Here is a 25,100-nt window from a genome sequence, read left to right on the forward strand (position 1 = left end):
GAGTAAATGATTCAAGTTCCTAATACCTATTTTCTAACCTCATTTCAGACAACTACTAGGTGACTTTTGCTTCTAACAATTTAGTCCAGTGTATTTTATGCACAATTTGATAAGTTTAAAAAGCCTTGGAGTGTTCAAGTAATAGTACCTCAAACTATTTTAAATATAAAGCCCCAGAGTGTTCAGTTAACAGCAGCTCAAACTGTTGCACCATTTCCTGGCTAGCAGTAGCAATAAAAGGCCACAGGCACAAGACAAATCCATGTGTTTAATGTGTCACTATCATTCACAGTCCGTAAAATTTGCAGTCTGAATTCTGTGTCTGTTTCTGCTGCTGCTGCACCTGTCCACAGTCTTCTGTATTTTAATAAGCTGGAAGAGCTCTAGGATCCAACTTTCTGTCTAAGCTGTGGCATAAAAGGCAAGGTACCCACCTGATGCAGGAGGTACTCAGACATGCACTCCGGTTATAGGTCTAAAACGGAGGGATCTGCACCACCTTTATAGCTCTGATTAATGGGATATAAGCAGTAGGTTATTCATCCGGGGTGCTGGAAACTCGCACTTAAGAGCACTTCAATCTAGGTGATCCAACTTCTAGGGTAGTAGTGCTCACTCTGTGATAGTCTTTTGGTCATTCAGATGGATGACTCATCCAAGGGCTTGTTCGATTGCTTCACTAGTTACTGTTGGAAAGCTCAGTGTACAGTTAAATGAAGAGCACAAAGTCTTTTCCAAAGGTTCTAATTCCCCAGTTCTTCCTTCTTTCATGCTTGGTAGTCATATTTGCTTCTGTATCTAGATTACTTCCATCTTACTCATGCAAAGCAGCCAGCAGGTTATCGATATTAGTGAGTCAGCATCTGCTTGATGCAATACCCCGACGGTTACTCCTTGCTCACAGAGGTGTGGGTGTTGGGTGCCACCAGGACTTCACACACGCCCATGCTCCCTATAAAACACGGCGCCCTGTTTCTTAAGTACTGTGCAAATAAACTTAGATATGTCCCACCCCAAAGTATTTCGGTATTTAATAATGCTGAATGTAAAAAATGTAAACAGTATGTGGGCAGTGGGAAGTAGAAGAGGGAAGAGAAGTTGTGTGATAAAGGGCAGTGGGTGAAAAAGAGCCATGGTCATGGTAATAACGTCATACAAATTGGCAAATAAATGTAGATGAAATGGTTTAGAGTGCTACGTGTTCTTGTGAAGTTTACTGTGGCTTGGTGACTGCTTCACATTTTTAATAACAAATCTTGCTAAAGATTTAATTAATATTTATATTAATTAATATTTATAAAATAGGTATATTCCATCTCTTAAGTATTCCTATTCTCTTAGTCATTTGTTTCCTAATTTTTTTACTTCCTTCTTTCATCATCAATTTGACCATCTGTATCTGTCACTGTCTAGACTGCGTGTGTGGATGGGAAACATGAGAATGAGAGGGGGAGAAAGGTGAAAAGGATGGGGGTGGCATAGGTGTGAAGGGTAAGGGCACCAGGTCTAAACAGTTCTCTGATGGATTTGTGACCCCTCTTGTTATCCAGAGTGCTCTTGCCAAATTTTGTGCTGCTAATTGGCCTCCTGATGTGAAGTAGGTACATCCAGTCCTCTGAAGTTGTTGGCATTTGTGTAGCTGCAGTGGAAATATTTGAAATGGTTGATGCTTGTGTTGGAGTAATAACTTACAGGGAACGTGTTTTTTTTTGTTGTTGTTTGTTTTGTTTTGTTTTTTAGTACCTGGACTGAGTTGAGTTAGATTCTTTGTGTTATCATTAGCAGTATGAGTTCCCAAGGTTTAACTAGGCTAGGTGGTGTAGCATGCAGTTATTCACATCCAGTCAGGGAGCTAGTCCCTTACAAAAGTGACTTGGTAAAGAATTCTTATGGTGCGTGGGATGCAACTGTAGCTATTTTGAGACCTGCTGGTTTGGTGGTCACTAGGCAGGGCCTGTGAGACCAAGGTCCCAAAAGCTTTGTCATCTTGATTGATGGCCTCCCATGGTTTTCTGTTGTGCTCGGTTTGTTTCTCGGTTTTCTTTTTCTTTCTTTCTTTCTTTCTTTCTTTCTTTTTTTTTTTTTTTTTTAAAGTTCAGATACTACTATATTGTTTATTACAAAGACAAGTAATAAATTGATGTGGTAAACCTGTTTATTTTGTGTAAAAAGGCCTATATTAAATTAATACAGTGTTAAAGGATGTTAGGCATATTAATATTCTAGATACTTTGTTTTAAAACCTTGCTAAAAATCATTAGTATGAAGTTCTGAATGTAAAATCACAGCATTGTGTCTCTGTTTTTGAATTCTTAATTCCTGGCCTTGTCTCTGGTTATTTGAGCTAATGTGATAGTATAACAGTAACAAAACGAGTAAACGTCGGTAAAGCCTAAGCAGAATTGCTGACAGTATATCGGAATAATTTAATCCTCCTCAGATTTAGTGAAGAGCAACCTTGGTTTACAGAAAGTAATAATTCACAAGTCTGTGAATACTGTCTCTTGGTGAATGTATTTGTCTGTTCCAGTAAAGTAGTAATAATTTCCAATTAAGTAGTGATTTCTCTAATTTATTTTCTGTCCAGTGATATAAAACATCTTGGTTCTGTGAAGGGATGTTCCTGATATTATCCTTTTCATTGAAGGAAAGGATACTGGAATTGCAGAGAGATGAAGCACTGTATATCACGAATTCATAAATGATTGAATCAATCCATGATAATTCAGCTGCTTTCGTAAGACTTGAAAAATGGTATTTTGGATAGCAATAACATCAACTAGATAATTTTGCTAGAATGGAGGCAAGGCTGTTTACAAAAAGTATTGTATCTTAGCTTTCTCCACTGGAAATGATTTCAAATAAGCCAGCTGATCTTACTATTTACATATTGACATGGACCTTAACTCAAAGTCACTTTTGACTTTGATGTTGGCTCTAATGCTGAAATTAGCACTGTTGTGATAGTGTTAGTGGGTTGGACTGCATGACCTTGAAGTGGCCTGACCAGCCTCCATTATTCTGTAATTCTGAAAAATTGTGCTGTATCTTGCTTCTTTTGGGTTTTGGGAAATACTGAGTTTGAATGTAGTGAAGTCACAATATGGCTACCTACCTGTAACAGCTAGGCCTTTTGTTGGTGTCATAGATGCAATTGTTTATATCGAATAGTGATGTTGTATGTAGTCCTTATTATAGAGGAATTTTTCAGAGCATACCTGTGAGACTTATGCTTTGAGAAACAGGCATCTTTGATGTAAGAAAGGTTCCTTGCAGTTGTAAGAACTGAAAAACTCTTCCCATTTCATACATGTGCATTATAGCAGTTCTTCGCTGCTATATTAATCTCTTCGCTGCCGAGATTAAACTCAGCAATACTTGTTATTTCATCACTAATTGCACTATGTAAAGGGGGACTTTGAACTCGTGGCAATTTTGGTATATTTTGTTGCAGAACCACACTGTATACTTAAAATTTAGGAGGGGTTTTGCATCTATATCCACAGTGGTTTGAGAAGTAACTTGAAAATAGTGGGGTTGCTTGTATGTTTCTTTAAGTTGAGGTCAGATTTTATTTTATTTTTTTTTTGCTTTGGAATTCAGTTTGGAAACCCTTTGACTAGCTTCCTTAAGAGAAAGCTATCAACAACAAAATTTAGCAGGTCTCATTTGTCCACATACTTGTGGGTATGAATGTATTTTCTTAACCATCTTTTCTAGAAGTGCTGTTACGGTACTGTAACGGACACATTTTCATTATGCTAGGTGCTAGGCATTTAATCCAGTTTTAATATAATTAAAAATACCTCTTACAGAACTGTAGTTGCCCTGGCAGAACCAACTCTAATATTAAAATGTAAATCATAGCAATTCAGCCAGTCATGGACCTATAACCGTTCCTCTTCTATCCCATTGCTGCTGATGGGCATACCCCACATCCCTTGGCAGAACACTTCTCAAATATATGTCCTCTGCAGAACACCAGCAGTGTTGCCAAATGCAGGTTATTCTGGGGCACGCTGGAAGCAAATGCGAGTCTTCGTGTACCCACTGAGAACGTGCCATCAGCTGTCCTCTTTCCTGTGTTGAAGGATTCTGGCTGTCAACAGCAGTGACACCATTGGTACAAGGAGGTTACAATTCCTAAGCAGGTCAGTCTCTTGCCGCTTAAGGCAGCGTATCATAATTAACATCACAGACTCCGCCACCCAAGCCAGATAGCACAGCTCCTGCAGCTTTTTAGGTTTTTGACACAGAGACAATCCGCTCAGCGAGGTTGCTTCTTTACTTCGCTCTGAACGCCTGGCTACGGTTCAAACGCCCAAGTAATGATAAACAGCGAGACAGAGTGACAATGTCTGCTTCCAGGAAAAACAAGATAGACTTTTCTTGAGAATGGTCTCTGAGACCTTTGTGTCTCCCTCGTCCTCCCTTCCCTCGCCCCTCCCTCTTCTTCAGTACAGCAGTCTGAGATCAACTAAAGAAGTGGCCTGCAGACCTTCCTGCTACAAGTGTGAAATGTCTGTCTGTTTGATGTCAAAAGGTATGCTGTGTAGAGATAAATATTTTGACAGCTATGTTTATCTTATATTTTCTCAATCAAAGCATATGTTACTCTTTTTTGAAATCTAACTCACTGTAAGGCACAGATTTCACACCAATCTAGCAAGTTGAGACTGAGTAAGAATCTTGCCAGTAACCACTGGCAATAAAACTTCTTTATTATTGGTGTATGTGAAATAGTTGTCTGCATTGCTACATACTCTCCTGATGTTTACTAAAAATATTCTGCTGGTTTTAATCTGACACAAGGCAGTCCATAATCATCAAAATTTACTATTCTCTGGTGTGATTTTGATCATAATGCAGTCAAGTCGTAGAAATGATCTAGATTTTTTTCTTTATTTCTGAGATTATTGTTACTGTTATAGGGTAATTTAGTGTGGTAGAGCATGGAAGTTACCGGTCATTTTTTTTCTCTTATTATTTGGTTATCGTTACCTTTATTTGGGCCAAACCTGCATCACTGAGGACAGTGATACTGATTGTGCACAGAGTTGTGCTACCGTGGTCTCATTTGGAACCCCTCATCTTCCTGGTATCTGTTCAAAGTTTCCCTTTTCAAAGTAAAACAGTGTAACTACTGTCATTGCCCTAAAAGTGTTCCTATTTTTAAAAGGTGGATTTTAGTGTCAGTGTGGATTTACCTGCTCAATTTATGTCTGTGCTGTGGATAATCTTGATAAATCTGAATTCTTTTTAGCTGAACATACTGTCTTTGTCACTGAACATGAATGGGTGTTTAAGGACAATATAGATAATTCTGCTTTTGTGACACTCTTCTGGAATTATTTAAAGAAATAATTCACCTTTTTTACTGTTTTGACTATTTTAAATGGAGGGTGATTATCATGGGCTGAAAGGTTGCCTGAAATGTGTCTGAAGCAATCAATTAAGGTATTTCTTTTCAACCCTGCCTTAGATGAAAAGTGTAACATTGTGATTACCTCCCTCCTCCCCCTCTCTTCTTTCCTCCCAGCAAGTGGGAGAAAGTAAAAATTGCTTATGAGTTATTCATTGCCGTTCAGCTGACTGTGAAGTATTACCCTATGTCCTGATCCGTTTTAAGTTTGCCCATGGTGTTCTGGGTATATCAGTATCCATTCAAAGTCTTCCAATAAGCAATTGAAGCAATTCAAGGAATAGTGAGGATTTAAGGTGAAATGTGTTTATGTGAAAGTTGTAGTAAGAAAGAAACACGTAAACACGACTGCTGGGCTCACTTTACTAAAACCAGTGATGAGAGCAGCATGCAGGACACAGTGTGGTGGCAAGAAGAGCTGCACTGAAGCAGAACAGCAGTCCCATCTGGCAAGCATTTTCTAGTACTGGTTGAATTATTACACACAAGGAAGGATAGAAAGAGGAAGAACATGATAGTTCTGCCAGTAAGCCTATTAAGCATAGTGCTAGCACTCTTTATGCAGTGACTTTGTTAAAGAAACCTGACGGATCAATCTGCTGTGGTTGGTAAAACATGCCAGATGAGAGTTAAATAAAACTTCATAAGGTGTTTTTATGATAAGGCAATTTATCACTAGTCATCTAAAGCCACTCTTACCATTATCTGCAAAATAAGTAGCAAAGTGACTAAGAAAGAGAACTAGTTGAGATCCTGGTGTGTGGTTACCCTGGGCTCCTCAGAATATCCATGTCTGTTTTCATTGGGAATTTATTGCACTTTTCTGTAAAATGGACCTGGACTGTAAAAGCCTAGAGAGTTCCTGCTTTTGGAGACTCAACAGCACTTACAGATGTAGTTACAGCACTCTCTTGGCCATTCTCTTCTGATTCAGGCACAAGTTTATCTGATTTAGTTTGATTCAAGTGACGTTAGGATAACATTGTTTGCAGTGAGTTCATTGTTCTCATCTGCTTCTGTAACTGCTGTGTTGTTCACTATGTAGTTTCTTCATCTTTAAAGCAGAACGACTTGGTGTGTATTCCTCCTCCCATGTGCATGCACCCCAGTTTCTGTAACATCTTCTTGGGACAGTTGGAATTGGATGAGTTCCTTGTGCTTGGTTTTGAAGTCTGCAAACATTTCATGGTTTGGTAATGGCTCCCTACCACTGGAATTTATTCTCTTGGGCATTTCGAGAGAGACAGCCTAACAGGTGTCAGGAAATGATGCAAGAGTAATCTCTTCATTTATTGTTTTTGTGATGATTATGGAGCAAGTTATTTCTTTGATCATTTTTCTAGTCTGAATGCTCTGCCTGTGAAGTCTGGACATTTTGCCTTTTTCTTTTCAGAGGCACAATCACCTGATGGTCTTACTGTCAGATCCAGGCCTGCGCTGCAGTTTTCTCAGGATTAATTCTGTTTATTTTAGTAGAGCCACTGCAAACCTGCATTTCTTCCATTTGAGCGCTTTGTGTACAGTGCCTCTAAATAGATTTTGCAAAGATTAGTTTTTCAGTATGAGCAAAGCATTATGAAAAGGAGAGAAGCGTGCAGTTGTGACCGTTTGACATAGGCTCTCCTCTAGGATGCCAGGTTTCACAATCTGTTTTGGTCCCTGCTGTCTTTCTTGATTTTTTTTTTAATTGTCTTGAGTGCAGCTATTACATATTTCTGATGCTGGCTAAAACAATAGACGCTTTTTGATCAGAAAACTCAGTAGTCTTGAGGCTTAAATATTACTTTCACCTATATTGTTTTTTTCCCTTGCTATTTACATATCCTGGTAATCCTTCTATTGAGAATAAATGAGAATAAATATTGAGAATATTTATCCAGTATAGTGCATTGGAATCCATGTGGCACAAATGCACTAAATGGCACCAGTGACTGTTGAGTGAGGAACAGGACAAGTAACATGTGAAAGCTGGTTACAGCAAAATCTTGTTGTGTTGATCCTGTTTCCTCTGAGTTAATTGTTCTGTGATTGTGCTGCTGCTTGCTTCTTACTCTAGACAAAGTAACTTTCATTTCTCCTGGAACAGTTTTGATTTTAAATCTGTTTTAGAGTTTTGTTTTTTTGGGGAGGACATATTTATGATGCTTTTTATAATGGTCTGATTCAGCTTGTTATTGGAAATAAGTAAGTTGTAGATCCATTTATGGGTGAATCCCTTAAATGAGGCTACCACCTGTGCTCCCTGCAATTTTATTTTATTTTTCCTAGGTTCTACAAATTTGACAGATTAAACTTTACCAGACTCAGCTCCTTAGCTGTACATGACTACATGTTCAGTTAGATGATCTGTTTGTCTATGCTGATATTTAATCCCTCTAAGAGATGTTCTACTTCCATCTGTATTTTTAGGCCAAGTTTACTCTTTGCAGAGGTCTACCCAGTAATTTTGAATATGTTTAGTTGAATGTGCTGAATGTGTTTTTGTTTGTAATTCTAATTCAGTAAAGATAGCATTAGTTATCTGCTGTGCCTTACTAAATGTGTTGCAACTTTCTGAAGAAATAATCTAAAATTAATGGTGTGGGACAAGTGTGGATTCCTCATGTTCCGTTGATTTCTCATGTTTTTTGTTAACTTTCTTCAGAATTGTGCCTAAGAGATATCCGATGTAAGCAATTTAATAAATGCAGCAATTAAATGTAGAGATGAAATAAAAGAACTTTGTAAGTAAAACACTATAAAGTCAAAATTAAAATAGAAAAAGCAGTGATATTCTCTATCTATTGTACAAAATAGTTTTTCCCCCAAGAAGTTTGTATTTTTACTGTTTTGAAATAGTATTTCAAGTTCTCTGAACTATTAGTAGCACTATAGTAGATTCTGAAGAGCTGTGATAGTACTATAGTAGTCTCTGAACTACAATTCACAAACATTCAACTTTAAAAAAAATAAATAAATCTGAAAGCAAAATAAATACACAATACAATGAGATATCAGTTTGTGCTTATCTGGTATGGATAGGTGTGACTAAAATGTTTATCCCTTTGTTTTAAACAGAATGTTGGCTTTGAAAGCTCAGGGAAGAAGCAGCAGGGAGAAGAAAGTAACACAGTGGTAAGTACCATATTTTTCTTTCTTTTACACTACACAAAACATTAAAACATAGATCCTGTTCTTTATTCGTACACCATAATAATCACCTCCTAAGCGCTTGTATTTTACTCTGCGTGAGCTCTTGTTCTGAATGAAATTTTTTGTTTGTTACAAGTATTGGTTTAAGAGCCAAGTGAATTATGCTTATTTACATGGTATTGTGTGCTTATGCGTATGTATGTGTGTGTGAGTGTATATATAGAAAAGAGAATATAAAGGGAGCTAAGCTGCAGGAGAGTAATTCTGTTTTGAAGGTTAAAGTCCATTATTAAATGTTTTGGTTTGTGAAGGATTAGCATTTCATACTGCTTTTTAAAATAAATTTATTTAGTTCTTAGAAAAGATGAGCACATTTTCCAAAAAATTTTGGATAAACAATGCTTGAAAAAAAATGCTTCATTTACTTGTTGGGAGTCTTACCATCCATTTTTCTGGTTTGCATGGGAGAATATTGTATCACATAATTTCTCTCTTCTTCGTATATTAACATTCTTTACATAGATATTATACTTGAGATATTATTAGATATTATACATTAAAATTAAGTCAAATACAGTTCATTTTTTTTTTTTGTTCAAAGCTCTGGAAAGGAAATGTGTTCAGAATCAGTTTCTTCTTTAAATGATGCCAGTGTGAATGGCACTAAGTTGATTTTTGCCTAATATTTTAAGGGTGGCTAGATGCAACTATTTCTCATGAATAAAAAGAATACCCAACAGAATATTTTGTCTTCAGAACTTCTGTATGAATGTCTGCAGAGTGCTGCCCTTCCCCTCCCCCAAACCAACCAAACAAAAAACAACCTTCCCCCTTCCCCCGCCCCCTCCCTCCACCAATGTATGACAGCAGCTTCCATCTGCTTTGATTTTATTAATAGTGCTGCTCGGATCGTGGAAATGGGAATAAATATTGACACTCCAGTGCCTGTAATTATGGAACTTACTACGAAACATCAATTTTAAACATACGAAATCTGAATTTTATCTGGCATTGCTACAGACAATGCATAACTTAAGGAGACTGTGCACATGCTTCTATCTCATTTTTTCCTGCTTTTTGTGTAGTCTACAGTGCTGTAAGCTTCCTGTGCTTTGGCATTCTCTGCTGAGCTAAGAAATTGCTGTTGCTGTGCTGCCTCAGCTGTGCTTACTACTCCATAAGGATCGCTGCTTCCCATGGGCAAGTGACTTGCAGTGCCTTTTCCCTTTTCCTTCCCATATGCTGTTTCATCTCTTTCGACTGTTGTTATAAACGGAGGAATTAAGACAGCATCTCTTCCTCTTTGCTTGAATAGATGTTGACAGTATGCGATACACAGCATTTACTCGTACAGTAGATCCAGACATAATCTCTCAAAGGACTAAACCAGAAGCATAAGCGGTTTAATATGGTTTTATACCTCTTCCAGCAGGCTTACAATCTCTTAGTCTGTTTGTTCTGTGTATTTAATTTTCATTGTTTTCTTTGTATAGAAAGTCAGGAATTTGTTCTGTTTGTTTCTGTGGATCTTCTCCACATCAATAATGAAAGAAAATTGAGTTATTTCATGTAGTAATTAGTGGATTTTGAAACCAAAGTGCTTCTGAGATATCTTGGTACAGCTAGCTCTACCAAGTATCTGTGATTATTAGCTGTACAGCACTGCAATAGCTGTACAGCAGCTGCATTTATTTGCATTGTGTGTTTAAACAAAATGGGAGAAAGTGGCAAATGGAGGATGGAGTTCTTTTTAATATACTAGTGGGATAAATTAATCTATTTCATATTTCTACATATATACGTTCTAAACTCAAGAATATGCATTCAAAAACAAGAATATGCTTTCAAGAACTAAACGTATCTGTTCCATGTTGTGAAGGAATTCGTTAGCCATTTGCAAACCTCAGTATTGAAACATTGATATCATGGCTTTAAAAAATCTTGGGTTTCTTGTGAAACACTGAATGTTTCACAAGCCTGTGAGGGGCTAAAGTTCTCTTCATCGTTCAGGTTATGACAGTAGATACCCTTGAATTTGTATAGCTTTTTTGATTTGAGGAGAAACGGATGAAACTCAAAGTGGTTTTTAAAATCAATTTATTCCTCTTAATGTTCTTAGTAACACTACAAATACCCAAAGAATACGCAATCAAGTCAAACGTCAGAAATGTAGCTTGGATCTATTGCTAATTTCAGCAACATTGTTAGTGGTATACAATTAGAGACCATTCTTCAGATGAACGACTCGCTTGGATAGTTTGACTGTTCAGATGGAAGTTAGTTTCTAGGGGTGGCATGGCAAAAACACAAAATGAAATATGTGAGAACTTAAAACTACCTGGGGTGTAGGATATAATACCTTTTCAGGTGACAGCAATTCGATGGCACAAGTGCAATAAACACTCTATGTACTTGTCTGCTTAATGAGTTAGTGTTAATACAAAAAGTTAAAATTACAATTGTTTGGGTATTTTTTTTTTTTTTTTTTACTCTAGGCTTAACCTATAATTTTTCTTGTTCTGTTTTTTAAGGTTGTTTCTGTAATGCATCTTGCCTTAAATTATAGGTCTGTATTCTTTTATACCTGTGCCTTACAGATACATTGGTCTAGGAATATAGCAGAGTACTGACTCAGTTAAAGGCTGTGCTTAAAGCAGAATATATTCTTATTATGCAAGTATTTGTCAAGAGTTTTCTTGCTTCTTTTCTGTTTAAAAATAGTTAGGTTGTTTTATTTTTATGAAGTTGGATCTGTTTTTGTCATTGTTAGGCTTTTGACATAAAAAGGTCAAGTGCTGACTACTTTGTTATATTAATACCTTTTTCTTTTTTTTTTTTACATTTACATAATCCAGCAAATAAATGTTCCAAAGAGTAAAAACAGTGAATTGAAGTCTAGTTAGAATTTACTTCGTAAAATAATAGAAATGGAAGATTTCGGCAAATGTCTGCAGAATTCACACTTGGCATTGGTTTCCTGGGAGTTACCTGAAATTCTTGCTGTGCTGCCCCTTGGAGTTGGGTGTACATTTTGTGTTATGCTGTGTGGTTTTTATTTATGTTGTTGGTTTGGTTATAGTCATTATAGTCACTGAGAACTTTGAAAGTAGTGAACTCCAAGAGAAGCTTTGAGTTTTGTTACTAGTTTTTGTATTTCAGCAAATTAGGCACAGTATCACTGATTTTGTTTGTATCCTTGTAGCTGTTGAAACAGTAACCACAAAACTGACTTCTGCCCTGTCTGTTCCCTTATTTTCTTTAACAACAACAACAAAAAAAAGTGATAAGCATCCCTCATTTTTATATTTAACAAGTGGTTGTTGTTATATTGTATTTACTATCATGTTCCTCCTCCTGTTGTTACCATTCACCATTGTTGTTTCATGAGTAATGCCTTTTATTTCATTTGCTCTGAATGCTGTATGCAAGCAAGTACAATGTGTTTTTTGGTGTTCCCTGCCTTTGTGAGGACATGCAGCCGTGAATGCAGTTGAACATTGTATTCATATCAGGAGCAGGGAGACTCAGGCTATAGCTTCACATTAAAATGGTGAAATGGTTCCAAAAAACCTTTTCATAAATCTGTTCGCTATTGCTTGTTCTCTCCCCCTACTGCAGCACTTTGTTTCATTGTTTTGTTGTTTGTCTGAGTGTTTTCTGGTTTCATTCAATGAAGCAAATGACAAAAAACAGTCTGACTTTGAAAAAAAAAATCTCTACATTTTTTGTTTTGTTTTGTTTTCTAGAAGAGGTGGAAAGAAATAGCACGGGTGGGAGGCAAGAGGAAGTGAAAATACCTTAACTTGGTGTTGTCACCAAATGAGGTTTTGAAACCACAACCAGAGCATGCCAGTGGCATTTAACAAGAGGCAGTCTCCTCACAGTACAGCCTTTCTTTTGATGTTTCAGTTTCTTGTCAGAGTCCATCAGGCTCCAGAGCCATGCTTTCCTCTCACGAAGAGAGCAAGAAGGGTTGCTGTGGAGCAGGCATGTGGGTCAGGGTTTGTGGGTTGCACAGGAATCTCGCTGTCCCCTCCCCGCTGTGAGAGGAGAGATGCTTTTGGGGGATGCCCAAGCCAAACCGCCCCCTCCCCAGACCCTGGCTCTTTGCTTTCCTGTAAGAGCTGAGGATGTTCCCAGTTCCTTACAGTATGAAGATGTTTACAGTTTACCCGAATTCTTGAGGGCTAGAGCTCTTGTTGGCTGGAAGAGCTTGGTTTAAGTTGTGCTGGGAGTTGACACAATAGAGCCTCTTTTAACATCAAGCAAACGGCCTATATCTGGGCATGTGTTCTGGTGCATGTTGCTGCCTTTGGAAGAGAAAAGCCTGTAACATTTCTGAAGACAAATCAATTCGTGTTTTTCTTGCCAATGCCAGAAACTTCATTTTGTACCAATTTGCTGGTGTAGAAGTGATTTTTTTTTTGTTGTTTGTTTAGTGGAGTAAACAGGATTCATGAAAAACCATACAAACAACAACATTATTTTTTTCATAATTCTGTTTCAGTAATAATTTGTTGGGGCATCTGTCAGTTGGCCAGATAAGCCATCCCGAGTCTATCAGGCTGCTGTGCGTGCCACTGCCTGCCCTCCCCCCCCCCATTTTTTTTCTTTCCTGTGTTTACACATCCTCTGCTCTGTGGTTCTGTGCTCATCTGTAGGTAATGGAGTGGGCTAGAAGGAGCCTGACCAGATATTTTTGTGCCGGGTTGTTCTTGCCTTTCCCTATAAACATCTGATGGCTGGTTTCATTTTCAGCTCTGCTGCTGATGTAACTGGTAAACACCCTTCAGAGAGGCTGGGGGGGGAGGCTCCTTTCACCAGCTTACAGCATGAGCGGTCACATCCTGTTAGCATCAGACAGGAAATTTCAGCAACTAATGGCACAATAAAACTATTGCTTTTAATGCCAATTAACAGGGATTAGGAACAAAATTACTGTGAATTTAGATTCTACTTGTAAACAGCATGAGCTCAGAATTCTCAAAGCAACATGATAAGTGTGTGTGTGTTTTAAAATGTTTATCAAAACACAGCCAGACATGTGTTTAAACAAACATGTCCTGTGGTGTGCTGGTGCTGTTGGGCTGCCGGGCACTCGGGTGACGGGAGTGTGCGGGGAATTGCTGAGGAGCTCCAGGAAAGCAAGATGTTCCACTGGCTGACACGCTCCCCGAGTGCCTGAGTTATTAGTTTGTAGTGTGTATCCAAGCCTGCTGTTGGTCTTGTTTTCTTTCATTGATCATGGTCTTTCAATTTCAAACCAATGTGTTGCTTTTCTGCTTCCAGTAGTCTTATTCTGTTCAATGAAGATGTCTCACCATTTATGCATTCAGCCCACTGCTGTTTCAGTGTAGATTTGCCAGAATTACAGCGTTTGCTTTGCCCTAGATTCTCCAGTAATCTTGTCTGGATGTTGTATTAATTACACAGTATTCTCCAGTTGTTCCTTCACTGTTTATTAGCAAGTGTCACTGCTGAAATTCAGTCTCTAGTTAACAAGGTTGATAAGACTTAAACTAATTCAAGCAGCCTTCAAAGTCTTAGATGTACTGCAAGTGTATAGAAGGTTTTAAGTGATGGATGCTATTAAGATGCGATTTGACTTTATTTTGGTTGCTTTTATTTTTGCACCACAAAATTAAACGCTGTTTTGATAGCACCTCTTACAATTTTATTGATTCAAATACAATGGGAAGGCAAAATAAGGAAAACAAACTTTTCTGAAAATGGCAAACCAGCTGAAACTAGTTACTGTCTTTGTTAGACTTTGCTGCTTTGGTTCTGTTTTTGTGATGGCATGCTTTAAGTGTAACAAGGTGAGCTAATTTCTGGAAGTACGTTACTGTGGGGGAGTTACAGCTTTGCTCTTTAAATTGGAAGTCTTGATACATTAGTTGTATTAATTTCATAGTATGGTAAACTACTAGAAAAAGAAAAACTTTCTTCCTTTTATTTTTTAATGCAATAAGTACATGCAAAAATAGTAGGAGCACAAATGAGTAAAATTCAATGGCAAATAAGATGAGCAACAGCAACTTACAATTTTATTTATTTAAATAAATTGAATTGTTCTCTGTATGCAGCATGGGCATGGCTTCAAAACTGAAAAGTGGCATTTTTTTCTTTTTCGTATTTTCAGGCAAAGCTTATTCAGATGTGGATATAAATACTGTCTTTCGGTTTTTGGTTATTTTAGCAGCCTCCTAAAAGGACCTATGTTGCAAACTTTGTTACACTTTTTTGGGGAAAAAGATTGCAAAATTGATCAAGTGTTGATTGTTCTATGTCTGTGTGGCTACCAGGCCATTCAATTTATTTTTTTAAACTGAATTACAGTATATGATACTTCTTTTCTTCACACTGTTTGCTTGAGAAGCTGAGTTTTTTTCTAAAGAAATCCTGCGCATCTTTTGAATTGCTGTTATTGGTAACCTATCCTACTGTTGTTTGTCGTTTTTTTTCCCCCAAATGTCATTGAACAACTTACTGCAAATTTTTAACTAATTTTTTCCTTCCTACATTTTTCCTTTCTTGGCTATCTTGCAAGTTTACTGGCATATCTAGAGTTTTTGTGATGATCCTGTAAGAATAAATACAGCATATATTGTATTTTGAAAACACATCTCTTTGAAAGATATATCTCCAAGAATATACTGTTGGGGGAAATAAAAAAGATCTCATCCTCCCCACCTCCACCAACCCCCAGAGAAAGTACTGAGATGAAAACTTTGATGTAGTACTTAGATGAAAACTAGGAATTTGCATATAGATTTAATAGGCAAACTACAAATTGCAATGAAACAAAGAACTTCATTGTAAAATTTTGCAGAATGGTTCCTTGTACAGCATGTTCTGTAGAAAAAGAGATATTAGGCAATATAATCATATATGTTAGGGTAATTGTTGGAAGTATGATTTTTTTTTCCTTTCCTCCTTGTAAAAGCTTTTATCTATGCAAAGCTTTTAAATATAGACTGTCTTTATGTGTGCACAGACATAGTTTCATGTGTTGTCTTTATGTTGTGTTTCATTTATATCAGTACAATGTTAACTTTGTCTTCTAGTAGATTTTTTTTTGTTGCAGTGGAGGGTTGATAGATGTAAATAAATCAGAGGCCAGTAATGGATGCTTCTTGTGTTGTTTGAGCAGTTGGGGGAGGGACAACATGTTTGTTTCTGAATGCAGAGAACCTTCAATTTTAAGGTTAGAGAGTTGATTTTTTAAAAAAAAAAAAAAAAATATGTATTTTTAAATGACACCAATCACCCTTTGATTTATCTGTTTAGCCTTGCTTCTTTCTCCTGCACCTTGAAAGTGGCCACAGTCTCAAACTGGATAGAGTATATGAACTGATATCTATCTAGATAAACAGATACAAAGTAGAAAAAATGAGATGAAGCTTTAGCATGGGTGATAGTAAATAAGTTGTGTCATTACACATCACAGCAAAACATCTTTGTTCTCTTACTCCCTCTGGTTCTGACCATACTGGTTAGGCACTTCCATTTCTTTTTCTCATGTATCATAAAATGCTTGGTTTGTCTCACAAATTTAAGACTTGATGGAATAATTAGCCTTTGCCACCACTGAAACCCTAGAGGAAAACCTGTCTGCACAGTCATCATTACCATCAGGATATAGGCGGGTAAACAGATAACATTTTTCTTTGTCCCGGTTTGTGTAGTTATTGTGGAACTTGTTTCCTATCTATTCTGATTATAGAGTGGTGTCTTTTTCCTCCTACTCACTCATGAAGTAAAATAACTGTACCAAGACCCTAATTTTTCCCTCTGTTGGCTGCTAACATTGAAGTTTAACTGAAAAAAAAAAACAAAAAACTATCTTATCTATGTATCTAAGTTTATCTAAGTATCTATGTTTATATGAACCATGTAGTTGACTCTTACTCTGTACACCAAATTTTCAGCAGTTGAAGTGACTGTATGAAGCAAAGTTACTGATGGCTCTAGCTAGTTTGATGTGGGCGTGCTTTTCCTTGCCAGACTTCTGGTACCCAGCTTGCTGGTACAGTCTCTGCTCCAGGTCTTGCTGTTTGCAAGGCATGTGCTCTTCTGTTGGTGCTCCTCTTTGAAGAGGCTGCTTCTTGCTGAAGTTTTTCCACAGCTCAGTGTATCTCTGAAATAATACAGAACAAAGTGAGGTGGTATTTCTTTTTCAGTTAAAGGCTTTTCTGTTTGTGAATGTTGGCGTTGGGTTTCCTCTCATGTCCGCATTTGCAGCCTCAGAGCCCTGGAGAGGGAAGGCGCAGGGGTAGCTCTGTCCTGCTGAGCACATCCGCCCTGGCAGTGCCTTTGGCATGGGGCTGTGCCGTGCTGGAGCCCGTTCCTGTGGGAGAAGCAGGAGGAGGTTACGCTGTTCCCCTTGCTGACTCGCCTTCTGTGGGAATCCCCAGCAGTGAATCTGCAGCCTCTGAGCTATTTGCACTGGAATGCCGCTACATATTTTTATTTTTAAACCTTTTTCTTTAAACAGCAGGGATGGGGTTTTATGGGGTGTTAAGTCTTTCGCTGCACGATCAACAGTGTAACACAATCCTAGCAACCTTGAAGTATTGTTAAAAGAAGGGGAAGTCTTGACTTCCCACCATCTGATCAAGAGTTTTCTTCTATCCTTCTAATGGATGGTACCATCGTCTGTCTGTATCCAGCATGAGTGGTGAGCTGCACTTATGTTTAGAGAAAATACCAAAATGCAGCAGCCCCCCCACTCTGTTGTCATATAAATTAAGCTGAAGTATTTGGCAAGCTGGCTGCTCATAGGAAAACCTAACTGCATTACCTTTTTCTTGTTTTAGCAAGACCAGGGGTTCTGCAGTCTCTGACTTCATCCTGCACAGTGGCCAGGATATTTTACTGTATTCCTGTATTACTGTTGGCTAACCAAACTGTATGTTAAAGTGCAGTCTGCTAGATGTGTCTGAAAGACTTCTTTTGCACTTGGAGAAGAAAGCTTTCTGTCACTAACCTAGAACATGAAAAGTAATTTCTGCAGTTCCAAAAAATGGAGCTTAAAAAAAAAAAAAAGCCATATTTTAATTTGGGGTGTTGGCAGTTTGAGAAAACAAGTTTTCATCTCTGTTTTGGAAAATTATATATTTTTAAACCAATTTCCTGAGGAAATGAAGCTTACACCATCATGTCTGTCAGTCTGTACATGTTGGTCCTTCCTGAAAAACCGAGTCTGTCATTTGATTTCAGCCAAACCTGAAAGTGAGGTGACATTTTGAAGATTTCTTCTGAATTTTGTGAAAATTGTTTGCTAATTAGAGGAAAGAAACCTAAACTTATGCTCCTGCTGAGGAGAAAAGAGGCAGAACTTGGCGAGTGTACACAGTCACTAATCAGCTAGCCAATTTGTACAATTTAGATTTGCCATCTCCTGCTGAGTAGGAATATGTAGAAGCCATGGAGAATAGAGAGACTGTTATAGCAATGAGGTAAGTTAGAGGGAAAACGATAGGTTTCCATAGCAAAATGAGTTTCGTTAGTTCCAGCATGCACAGCAAGATGAGTTGAAGTTTTCCATACTGACTGAAATTGCAAAAAATTGAAGGAAGTGCTTTATCTGGGTACTTAGAAACCTTTTCTTTTAAATAAATAGGCAGAACATTTGGTGGAAACCATGCTGGCTACTTGAGTAAAATTCTGCCTTTAAATGAAGGATTTGAAATTAAGGTACACAAAAAAAAAGTGTAGCTTTTCTATAGCTAAATTTTAATTCTCAATAAAGGGTTGATTTAATTATATTAACCAAGGTTATAAAAACATGATTGACATTTAAGAAGTGCTGCTTCAAAATTCTCTGCTTCTGTGTGATGTTGGGCTATGTTGGCAGTTGACAAGTTCCAGGCTAAATTTTGGCTTCATCCACTGGTGTCTGTAGGCGTTTCAACCATATTTAATGCCGTTGCGTTCTGTTCAGTTTAGAAGAAAACAGAGACGTTCTCCCTACCCTCCTGTACCTATAGGCACACGTACGTATACACTTCTACTTCTTTCTTGAACTATTTAGCAGCCAGGAGAAGTTTGAGAAGCTGTCCATTTAAGTTCCTGTAGTTGTCTGGTTGTTTTTCCTCAGTGTACCGATTTCTGTCTTGCAGTGCCTGAAAATGACAACGAAGCGGAATCTGTTTGTGCGGCTGGTGCCATGCCGCTGCCTGCGCGGAGAGGAGGAAACAGTTACCACACTTGATTATTCTCACTGCAGCCTGGAACAGGTGCCTAAGGAGATTTTTACTTTTGAAAAGACCTTGGAAGAACTCTACTTAGATGCTAATCAGATTGAAGAGCTTCCAAAGGTATGTTGCACAGTTTTCCTTTTTGTTACATCTATTAATTCTGTTGCTTCATAGTTGCTGGTAGTGTTTAGCTGCACTTTGCCAAATGCTTTTAAACAAAGTTTGGTCCTGGAACAGGCAGTCTTGGTAGAAAGAATATTTATGTACTTCAGCTGGACCAGTTCCCTGTGCTGCCTTGGGGTGAAACTGCTTAAACAACTGATCCAGCCCAAGAGGAGAAGCTAGCTGGTGCAAAGCAGAAGAGGCAGGCTAATTTATTTCTGTGGCGGTGTCTGTTTAAACTGACTAACACTGTTCAACAAATTGCTGCATTATTTTGAATCTCTGATAATACATGAAGATTAGAAGAAGCAAGATTAATGTTTTATTCAGATCTCTCAGTGCCCACAAAAGACAGCTACAGTCCGAAGTATTCACTTGAAGTCCTTGCTTTTTTCTTTCACTGGAGAAACTTTGTGAAGTATCTCAGATTACTTAAGCGCAAACACTGGAGAGCTGAAATGCCACTTTGATCACATTTTTTTATAGAAATTAATATTCATTGTCAGTTCTGAAATCAGAAGACAAAATGTGTGCTGAATGAACAGAACACTAGAGGAAGGAGTGAGATTTAGTTCCAGTGAGACTTTCAATAAGTACAAAGTGGTCATTGCAACAGATTTATTTCCATTATTATATCCTATCTTGGTGAAGTCAGATTAAGTACTAAATATTTAAAATCATTTTGTCCCAACTGTGTGTAAATCTTCACTGTCGCGCAGGATGATTGTGGAATGCTCTGTTCATTTTTTGAATGCTTGTCAGAACCACATGAGGCTTTGCTGATCTGGATTTTGTGGAAAATAGATGAAAATAATAAGGATATAAAGCAGTTTCAGGATAGTAAGTTTGCTGTTCATCAAAAGCCCTGGATTCCAGTGAAGCGAACTTAGTTTAGAGCTTCTACTGTTTTATTCCAATAAAAGTGTTCCTTTATTGTAGACTTAGGCATGGTAGATTTTAAATTTGCTTTTGAGGGCCTTTTATCAGCCTTTAGACTCGTTCAATTGATTTTAGAACTTCAATCTTGTCTTTTAGTTTTCTATATTAAAAGAGTAAAATTAAATGCTTAAAAAATAGAATAAAATACCTTCCTTAATGGAAAAAAAAGTTTTCTGAGATCTTTGTGCATTAAATTTCTGATTTATTTTTGAAATCTTCAGATTTCAATTAAGGAAACATCTTCCCAAACGGATAATTCTCTATAATAAATAAATATTCTTTTTGTAGTCTTAAAAGAAGAAGAGGGACTGTACTGTAGGGACAAAAGGAGTTCATGTTGGAGTTCTAGACCAGAAGAGTCGTAATTTTGGCTATTTTTGTGGTCTTAACTTTGATAAATTAAGCATTCTTTTCAGCTTTTATGTCATTCTGGTTGCTTTTTTTTTTTTTTTTTTTTGCTACCTTTCAAATTTTCAAAAGAAAATGTAAATTCAAATACTGTAAAAGAAACAAGCCAAGAGATGAGGGAGTAATAAAGACATATTAAAATTTAATTTAATTGTTTTATAGAGATTTTAATCTTAAAACTATCTGTAGAAGGTTGGTAAGGGAAGACCACTAAAATTTGAAATAATCCTAGTAGATCTGGAGCCAGAGTTTCAAGCTTTGTATACCTTTTCCCTAACCTAAGTTTTAGTGTTTCAATTCTGAAACAGGCTTCTAATTAAGACATCCTCTCGGAAAAAGGGTGCAGTACATGTTAGGCTGTCTAGCTTTCTGAAGCCTGGTTAAGAAATTCCCACTCTTCCCTTTCTGTCTGTTTGTCCTTGGCGCTGTGTTTTTTTCCAGTTTTGCAGTTTGCTGCCCTTTGTATGTTATGGCAGAACTGTTTTTTGGTCTCTGTTGTCAACCTGATACCCAAAGTGATCTGTCAATCGTTTTTGTTTTGTTGATTTTTTTTTTCTTTTTAAATCATCCTCAATCCAGTGTACTTCAAGTACTTCCAGTGTACTTCAAAAATTGGTTCTTGCAGTGGGGCTTCTCAATTAAGTTGACCTAATTGAGCTGAGGGTACAGTATGAGAAAAGTACACTGAGAAAGGAGGAGAAAGGTGGTAGAGAAGGATTTTGCTTTACCTGAAATACTGGTATTTAGTATCAGTTCCAAAAGTAACTGGGTATTTCAAATGCTTTCGTTGTGTGTGGCCAAGTCATGTCTGAAAAGATGCACTGTCTATTCCAAGTAACACAGTGTGCATTTGAGCTGAAAAGCTCAAACTGTAGCACCCACTTTGCTGGAAGAAGCTGGAGTTCTGTAGTAAAACAGACTCTAATAATATGATTTCTTGTGCTTACTACCAGTAATGGTGATCTACTTAATTACTGAATCTGCAAACATTAACATACAAAACCAGAAGGAACAGCTACAAAGTTATCCTGCAGAATTCTCCCACTCTTCTTTTCTTCCCTTAGGGATCTTGCAGTTCCTTTTCACCTGACTAATTAGGAAAATTTATGATTGCAGGAGTCCAGATTACTGTTTTTAGGGATGAGTTTTAAGGTTTTATCTTCTGTGCCACTACTACTGTCATATTGTCAAATTGCAAAGCTTCTGGATAAGAATGTGAAGGTACCTTTCATATAGGAAGGGCTCTGGCTCTGAGCTAATATTAGATGTTAATTATAATTACTAGATGCAGAAGTTATTACACAGATTTTCCTTAGATCAAACTTTCATTAGTTCTCATTGTTTTGTTGGCTTTTGGAGTACTTGAGCTAGGAATTATGGAAGGGAAAAAAAAACTTATTATAAGGTAAAATGGATTAAAATGTGAAGTTATTTTAGAGAAGATTAATGTCTACACAAATGCTGTGTCTCAGACTTTTAAAAATGGATTTGTTCATTTTTTACTTGTTTTGAAGAAACTCTGGGGTACCACATGGCACGCTTATCATGGAAAACATTTTGCGAAGTTTTAAGGACTATGTATAAAGTCACAATTTGAGACACTGGAAGGAATTTGTAGGAAGTACTAAGCACAGCTATCAGCTTGCTGTACTTTTTCTGCTTTCCTAAGCATTGTAAACTTGGTCAAGTTTGGGGAAAAAATAGTTAAAGTGCCTGTAGTCAAGGACTCTGAATTGTCTGGCCTTCAAGCTGTGAGGTCAGAAGTTGAAAAGGATTAAAAACAAAAGCTATATAGAAGAAACTAAGAGAAAGTTGCTCTTCACTTTTTTCTTTGTTTCAATAGCAACTTTTTAACTGTCAGTCGCTGCACAAGTTGAGTTTGCCAGACAATGATCTAACCGCATTGCCAGCATCCATTGCAAATCTCATTAATCTCAGGGAACTGGATGTCAGCAAGAATGGTAAGTTACTTCACTTATTATATTGGGGTAGCTAAAAGGCAAATCGCCACTGACTGTACAAAGATACCAATAAAACTATAATTTTCAGAAGCTGTACATCTAATAAATCTTAAATTATGACCTTAAATCACTGCTTAACATAAAAGATACTCTTTAATGGTCTGTGTTGTTTGTTTTTAATTATATCTGTCGAATAGATTGGTTTATAATTTTAAGATTCATTACTGAAAAATGATAGTGTAAAATGTTTCTGTATTCTCTCAAAAATGCCATTCTTCAAAGTTATTACTTTTAGTGGCTTTTCTCATTCTTCACTATACTGAAGAGAGGTAACAATTTTTAAAATTTTGCTGGATTCTTTTTTTTTTTTTTTTGTAATTGCTTTTAGTTAACTTTAATGATCTGTCTGAAAATTGTGGTAAGACTCAGATGCTTTTCTATCCTAATCTGGGGATGGTAACCTCTGTTGCTTGGGGATAAAAAGTGAATATGGACAATGACTAGCTTATGTGACTGACTTTCATTCTGTGTGAGTCAGAGCCTTTTGTAAATTATGAAATGTCAGCCACGTATATATGGGTATATGGTTTTGGTTTTTGATGGTGCTGCATTGGGAAGTTGGCAAATCTGTTCAAATGTGAGGAAGCTGAAATAATTTATATTGTGTTATCAGGCTTGTGTGGTTTATTTAAAAAAAAAAAAAAAAAGCTCAATCATGCTAATTAGTGAGAATGTGATAATCTTGACTTGGTTAATTCAAACTGAAATTAGAAGACCTTTCCTTGACATCATATTTGAAAATAAGAATGACATAAATTTTACATGAATTACATGAGATTTTATCATAACAAATTCATTGTTTTATTTGGACAGCTAGCAAATTACAACTATAAAATTAAGTAAGTTCTGCTTTATTGTGAAAGTATTCCCATTGCTGAGGTGTTGGCATTCTCCTTTATTATCCATTGTAACCCAGTCTCTACTTAAACTGTTACTTCATTATTTCTGCATAATGAACGCAGCATTTAGTGTAATAAATTGACCTGATTGTTACTGCTCTGTTCCTGGTACAAGTGGATTAATAGCCTTGCTTAAAGAACACTGTCCTTAAACTTTCGTAATGACAAACAACTAAGAAAGAATCATCCTTTTGTCCTTTTCTGGGTGTTAAAAGGATTAACTGTTTCCAATACAAGTTCTCGATGAATAAGATTTGAAAGCAGCAAAAGGGTTTTTGAGCTCTAGGGTTGGCAAATTCCTTAGTTTATGTACATAAATAGGCAGCTGGTCACTTAACCATCTAGAGAGTTATCCGTCCATCCAAAACGGTGTAACCTTTAGCTAAGCATTCAAAGAGCTGCTGAAAAGAACACTAGTTACTCTGAGGCATATAAAGAATTTAAAGAGACAACGACTGAAAGATATGCCATCCCTATAAACTGTGAAGCTCTGTGTATTAGTTGTTTAGTTTTTTTTTTTTGCTATTGTTTTTAATATCTTTCAGAGAAACAATAGCACGCTAATTTAAACAATAATCATGAGCCTGTTCTTAGTCTTATCAGTTCAGATAGCTTCTCTGCTCAGTGTTGCACATCAGAAATAGTCCTCAGGTCACATGCTTCTTCACTTGGGATGTGTCATCTAACACCATTCCTGAAAGCTCTTTAAAACTCCAAGAAAACAAATCAGGATCCCTGTTGGCTGAAGTACTAACAGGTTGTTTATTATTGTTTCTAATAAATATGGTATTATTTGATGTCTCAGTTTGTTGGCTTAAGTGCCTTTTTCTTCTCTTTCCTGGTTCACTGTTGCAAGCATTAAATGTTTCTCTCAACAGCTGCAAACCTATTTTGTTTTATTTCATTTGGTAAGACTTTACGGTTCAATTTCCCACAGTCCATGATGGCTCTGATGTTCATCCACAGTAGAAAAAAATGTTTTTGCTAGATTTCAGAATCCCCAAATGGTCGAAATTGGAGAGGCCCTCTGGAGGCCCTCTGGTCCAACCCCTGCTCAGCAGGGGCACCCAGAGCAACACGGCCCAAGACTACATCCAGGTGGCTTTCGAAGACCTCCAAAATTGGAGGCTGCACGGCCTCTCTGGGCAACCCGTGCCAGTGCTCCATCACCTGCACAGCATGGAAGTGCTGCCTGGTGTTTGGTTGGGACCTCCTGTGTTCCAGCTGGTTCCCGGTGCCGTCTGTCCTGGCGCTGGGCACCACTGGAAAGAGCCCGGCTCAGTCCTCTTTGCACCCTCCCTTCTGGTGTTCGTACACGTTGACAAGATCCCCTTCAGCCTCCCCTGCCCATGGCTGAACAGTCGCGGCTCTCAGCCTCTCCCCACAGAAGGGATGTTCCAGACCTTTGGACAGTTTTGTAGCCCTCTGCTGGACTCTTTCCAGTACGTCCAGGTCTGTCTTGTACTGGGAGCCCAGAACCAGACACAGCGCTCCAGGTGTCACTGAGTAGTGGAGCAGGATCACCTCTCCTGACCCGCTGGTGATGCTTTGCCTAACGCAGCCCACGATGCTGTGAACCTTCCTGCTGCAAGGGCACCTTGCGGGCTCACCTTCAGCTTAGTGCCCAACAGGACCCCCAGGTCCCTTCCTGCAGAGCAGCTTCCCAGCTGGGCGGCCCCCAGCCTGCCCTGGTGCCTGGGGTTGTTCCTCTCTAGGTGCAGGACTCTGCACTTCTTGTTGATTTTCATGAGATTCTTGTCAGCCCACCTCTACACTCTGTCAGAGTCCCTCTGGATGGCAGCTTGGCCCTCTCATGAATCAGCTAGGACTTTCCCAGGACTTCTTTGATACTGAAAGAACACTGTGGAAATAGTGGGTTTTGTGGGAAACACAGGAGATAATTTTTTTTGATAAA

General features: G+C 37.7%; 1 protein-coding gene across 12 annotated transcripts in view; it reads left to right on the top strand.

The window, feature by feature from the left end:
* ERBIN (erbb2 interacting protein) overlaps nt 1-25,100 on the top strand; it is a 120,964-nt gene that overhangs the window by 33,613 nt on the left and 62,251 nt on the right. For 9 of the 12 annotated variants that reach the window (XM_072031772.1, XM_038169987.2, XM_072031773.1 and 6 more), the window contains 3 exons: nt 8,480-8,536; nt 18,679-18,876; nt 22,109-22,226. In XM_072031772.1, the coding sequence (XP_071887873.1) occupies nt 18,688-18,876; nt 22,109-22,226 (307 nt within the window). In that variant the 5' untranslated portion in view covers nt 8,480-8,536; nt 18,679-18,687. Of the gene's footprint in view, nt 1-4,410; nt 4,544-8,479; nt 8,537-18,678; nt 18,877-22,108; nt 22,227-25,100 lie in introns of those variants that run through there. The other 3 variants (XM_072031775.1, XM_072031774.1, XM_038169991.2) reach the window with 2 other exon arrangements.

This window comes from Anas platyrhynchos, chromosome Z (assembly GCF_047663525.1).
Source record: "Anas platyrhynchos isolate ZD024472 breed Pekin duck chromosome Z, IASCAAS_PekinDuck_T2T, whole genome shotgun sequence".
NCBI classification, from domain to species: domain Eukaryota; kingdom Metazoa; phylum Chordata; class Aves; order Anseriformes; family Anatidae; genus Anas; species Anas platyrhynchos.